The following is a 5,477-nucleotide window of genomic DNA, read 5'->3' on the forward strand; positions in this document are numbered from 1 at the left end:
CTTACTTCCCTAATTTTGCAGTTTCAACGTGACGTGTCAGGAAAGGAGTGCAAACTGAATGATAAAGGAATGCACTGGGTCAGATTACGATCACACAAACAGGACTTGTTCACAAAGAAAAAAAACTTGACTCAACAAAAGTAGAATCAGACACAACTCATTTATTGCTTGTTCATACGTTTATACACCGCAGTTTGTAAGTCCGTCACGGGGTCCAAAGTCCAGATTGCTCCGGATAAGTTCTGGTGACTTAAGTCACATATTCTGCGGATGAGAAATAATTTTGTCCAATCAGAAATATACAATGTGATACTCTGAAATGATGTGACTGCAGTTGAATGTCTTTGTTCATAAAATAAATCAGACAACTCTTAAGTTATTTTGTTCATTTAATAACACACTACTTTGAGTGCAACACAACTCTAGTGTCAAAGGAAACACAAATATCTGTCCATGCCCCATCCACCAGCTAAGGGTTTCAGAGAGAAAAAGATAAATTTTTTGATTAATCACTTTTTTTTTTGTATCTCGTAAATATAAAAAAATGTATGAGTATTTTTTAAAGAATGTCGCTCAGCGCAAAAAAAATATTATTATCATTATTATTATTAATGTTGTTACTAAAAAGATATCGTGCTGCCCATTACAATGGACATTCTGACTATGGCAACAGTAGTGCGTGACAGCGATACGCCGAGACTTTTCTGGTATTGATAATTCAACAATTTGTATCTGGTATTAATAACACACCAAAACGTATCTGGTATTGACAATACACCAAAACCTATCTGGTATATATAATACTCTACGACCTGTCTGGTATTAACAATACACCAAAACGTATCTAGTAGTGACAGTACACTAAAACGTATCTGGTATAGACAATACAAATACATAAAGACATATTTGGTATAGAGAGAACAACTTACAAAGTTTCCCGGGGAAGACAGCGGGCACGTGTGAGTTGTCGTGGGTGCAGGGAGTGCTTTCCCAACCGGCTCCACAGTCAGTGTGGGCTCTCTTGGATTTGACGAAGTCGTTACTGGAGAAGAAACCGTTGTACAACATTGTTGTGAATCAATTCCGAATATGTGCTTTTAGATAGGTACATAATATGGGAAATGAAACATTTGAGAAAAAGCTGTTGTTCAACATTGTTGTGAACTAATTTCGAATATGTGATTTTAGAAAGGTATTTACATATTTTGGGAAATGTAAAAGTTGAGAACAAATGTTTTTCTAAATTGTAGTGAACCAGTTCCCGAATGCGGGCTTTTTAGATGGGTCTTTACATGGAAAGCATAAACGTTAAGAACAAGCGGTTTTCTAAATTGTCGTGAACCAATTTCGAACAAGCGCTTTTAGATTGGTCTTTACATCTGGGAAATATAAAAACTGAGAACAAGGGTTGTTCTAAATTGTAGTAAACTAATTCGGAGAATGTGCTTTTAGAAAGGTCCTGTAAAAGATCAAAAGAAACGGTTGTCCAAACTGAAGTGAACCAATTCCGAATATGTGCTTTTAGATGTGTCTTTACATATGGGAAGTATAAAAGTTGAGAACAAACAGTTTTCGACTTTAGATGTGAGTTTGAACCCCACTTGGGGGTGTTTACTTCACGGAATGTCTCCGTCTTTCTATTTTGGTTCTGTATCCAATTAACCCAGAGCCAGCCCCAACAGGCATTTTTGAAGCAGCCCGCCCTCTAAGTTATCCATTTTCCGTCGATGGACCACAGCCAGTTTTTTTTTTTTTTGGTTTTTTTTTCAGAGACTTGGAATGGTAAATCACAATGTAAACGTCCTAAATGACCAAGCGAGAGGGCTAGCTCTTTGAACCCCATAAGACGCTTGGAGCGTCCGGTGGTGATAACCCCGTTCCCCATCGGAGCGTCCAGTACTAGTGACAACTGTTTCGTTTTATTCAGTGCTAGTTTTGCTTGTTTTTTGGAACTATTCCTGAATCAAGTTTTTCAGTAACGACTTAGCCTTTGTCTCCGCTATTTAGAAGTTGGAGTCAAGCTTTTGGGGCTATAATGAGACTTACTGCTCTAGGTTTGTGTGACTGTGGAAAAAAACTCCGGGAAACGGTAGAAAAATCTCGGGGCTCTAAAGCTTACACAGACCTAGAGGGAATAGGGAACTAGAAAAGAGTTGTAAGAGACAAAAGTTGTGTCCTCACCGGCAGAAGTCGAACTTCTTCCTGCACTTGGAGCAGATGACAGCGGTCTCGCGTCCGTTGGTCAGGCAAAACCTTTCTGTGGGGGACGACTCGAAGCACTCGAAAGCCTCGCCGGCCTTGGGGCACCAGTAGTTGTCGGCGAGCACGGCTGGTTGTTTGGGTTGGGGGGGGGGGACACACAGGGGAACAGTTTAGTTGTGGTTGGTAGTTGTAGTCAGTTTTAAGGCACTTACAATACATTTAGGTCTTATAAGTGCCGAAGATTAGAGGTGTTATGTGAGAGAACCATACAGAGTGTTAAATTATTTTAGTAAGAGTTTTAAGGCACTTACACCACAATGACATCATATAGGTGCACAGGATATCGGTGTCACTTGTGAGTAACTCACAAAGAAAAGGAGGAAGAGCGATAAGGACAATAGCTGTTTGATCAAAAAGAAGGAGCAGCCACATTAGATCATCAGCCATAATCAGATCCACAATATCAATGTTTTGGTTGTTATTGTTATTGTTTCTACTGTTTTTGCCTTTTTGTTTTTCTAATAGATAGTCATATTGTGATTGTTGTATTGGTATTGATTATAATTGTTGTTGCTGTTGTTGTTGCTGTTGTTATTGTTGTTGTTTGTATTTTTGTCTCAATGATAGCTCAAATAACAAAAAAGTTATACAAGGCTGTGTGTGGTGGACACTTCTATATATGGCTGTGAATGCTGGGCAATCACAAAGAATAGTGAACACAAGAAGTGGCAGAAATGTGATTTCTTACGAGACAGTATTGAGATGTTCATGGAAGGAAAAGAAGTTAAATGAGTTAGTGCTGAAAGAAGCCTGCTAGAGACGCTCGCTAACAAAAATCAACCACGAAGAGACATGTGTGCATTTCCAGGATACTTGCAACAACATTGAAAGACTTCAAGTTCCCACTGAAAAAATATAAATAGGAATGAGAGACAGATGTTATCAAGAACAGATTAGACTATTATATAACTTAATCAGATCAGTGAAACATATACACATAATGTAATGAATATGAATATTTTTTGCGACAAAAGCGACATATCCATTTTATTCCAGTTTTGAGAGAAAAAAAAGGATGATTTCTGTTTTTTCTCTACTTCGCCGATTTACTGAATAAACTTGAGAAACCTTTGTTTTCAGGATAACCATGATGTAAGGTTTAACTGATATTTGTTGTATGAGGGTATCTATGTTGAATTTTCATCCTTTATATTGACAAAGCGCGACACATCCACAGTGATCTTTTTTACACAAAAAGGCAAATTCTTATCGAATAATAATATAAGGCCTATATTTTTAAAAAGCAATTTTTAGTCTTACCTAAATGTGAAAAAGGGTACCAGTAGGCCTTCTCATAAAACTGCCTTTGCAATGATAAGGAAACAAATAGATAGGTAGACGGTGTGTACTAACAACTCAAATACACCAATTTAATCCGCCTAATTTATGTATATTCTTATTCGTCTGAATAACTGCTTCATGATTTTGTTCAGCTTCAACCCATAAATACAAACATCTTCTAATTCAGGAAATAGGAGCAAGCTTTAAAAAAGTATGAGAAACGTTGATGCTATTGGTCGCTTTTGAGCACAAGGGGGCTATCCCGAAAAACGCTGTAGTGAGAAAATCGAAGATAAAGTTTTTCCCCTTGTTCAGTTAGACAAGGAGAGTTTTCTCTATAACCAAACAAATAATAATATAAACACCAATGAAACCAAACTTCTCCTCTAGGTAGGGCAATACCCACTTTTGGTGTAGGTCAAGATAATTTCCGGAAACCCCCCAAATCTGGGTTAGCCTGCTTGTCCTTAAAAGCGACCATATGTGACTTACAATATATAAGATAGGGACGAACCACCGACCAAACTTTCGAAGCGAAGTCACATTACTCGATGACAGAACTTGTCTGGCACTCAGAGGATATATGTTGCGTTTGTCAAGAAAGGCAAATATATTGCGTTTTTTAAAAAAGGGTGATTTTAAATGAAGAATGCGTTTTCTGATTTAAAAAAATGTGCCTCTCTTTTCTAGATACGATTGTAGTAGTCTCGGTCAAACTATAAGTTTGTCACTTTGTGTCATCAAATTATTCATACGTAATAAAAATAAATAAATGTGACAAAGAGTTATGTGAAGTAAGATTTTGTTTACTGTCTGTACTCAACTCTAAATAGAATTCAAGTGTTACAAAGAGTTATGTGGAGTAAGATTTTTCTATGTGCACTTACCTCCGGCCACGATGACCAGGACGAACAGTTGTCTCATCATCTTGAAGAGTGAAAAGTGCTGGCGATTCGTCGACTGTGAAGGGTTTGGAGAAAGCTTTCCCAGTGAGAGCTCCCAAGAGTAAGCGCTGTCGAGTCCAGTCCCAGCTCAGCTTTTATACCCTGGACGAGCAAATTGGAGCCAGACCACGCGCAGTTTGGACTTGTACTAGAGTCCCTGTTTAATTAGGAGAAATCAAGGTTAATTGTTTGCCTCATTCTTCTGGGGGAAATCCCAAGGGAGTTTCAGTACAGCGGTGGGTATGAATTAACTGTTAAGGTAATTGTTTGCAAATGTCTCCTTAACTAGCGAACGTTTATGTCTGTGATATTTGTATGTGCATTTACCTGATACACGTGAAAGCCGCACACGTTGTTTACCCCCTTGTAATAAGAATAATTGGTTTGTTTATGAGCTTATGAGCGCGTCGTGGATTTTTACTTTAGCTTGCTCATTTCGCTCTGTCTGGGTTAAACAAAAATAATTCTAGCTCAATTTATTAATTTCCCAATGCACATAAAACTTTGCATGGCGCCCCAATAGGCCTGTGACCAAACAAAAATACTTTTTTTTTTACTTTTCGGTAATCAAAATGTTTCTATATTTGGGTTTTACATTAAACACGGACCTTTGGGTGCATACACAGGATCGCCACAAAAAATGATTTACAGTAAACTAGCCTACAAATTGCTCATTTTGCGATAACAACATCACCCTGCCCCCACATTTAAGTTGGTGAGATGGGGTGGTTGGGAGGTGACCTATCACTGAGGGATGGGGTGGGTGGGAATGACATTAGGATGCTAACACTTCGAAGATTGTTTTTCGATAGCAAAGCCATTGTTGGACGTCCGTGTTGGTGCGTGGTTTGTTGCTGATTTTGGCCAGATATAATATGGTGACCACCTTGGGAGCGTCTCGTTCAGTTGGTCCTTAATCTGTCATCTTCTCTTTGTTTTGAAGTGTCTTTTTCTCTTTATTTTCATTATTCATTATTATTTTTTATTATT

General features: G+C 38.1%; 1 protein-coding gene across 1 annotated transcript; it reads right to left on the bottom strand.

The window, feature by feature from the left end:
• Positions 1–148: 148 nt before the first annotated feature.
• On the bottom strand, positions 149–4,536 carry LOC100533365 (schistosomin-like precursor). Its single transcript, NM_001204655.1, is given in 4 exon segments — positions 149–264; positions 930–1,042; positions 2,182–2,329; positions 4,431–4,536. Coding segments are annotated over 4 exon segments (303 nt in total). The 5' UTR covers positions 4,471–4,536; the 3' UTR covers positions 149–262.
• Between the last annotated feature and the right edge of the window lie 941 nt (positions 4,537–5,477).

Source organism: Aplysia californica, unplaced genomic scaffold (genome assembly GCF_000002075.1).
Source record: "Aplysia californica isolate F4 #8 unplaced genomic scaffold, AplCal3.0 scaffold00179, whole genome shotgun sequence".
NCBI classification, from domain to species: Eukaryota; Metazoa; Mollusca; class Gastropoda; order Aplysiida; family Aplysiidae; genus Aplysia; species Aplysia californica.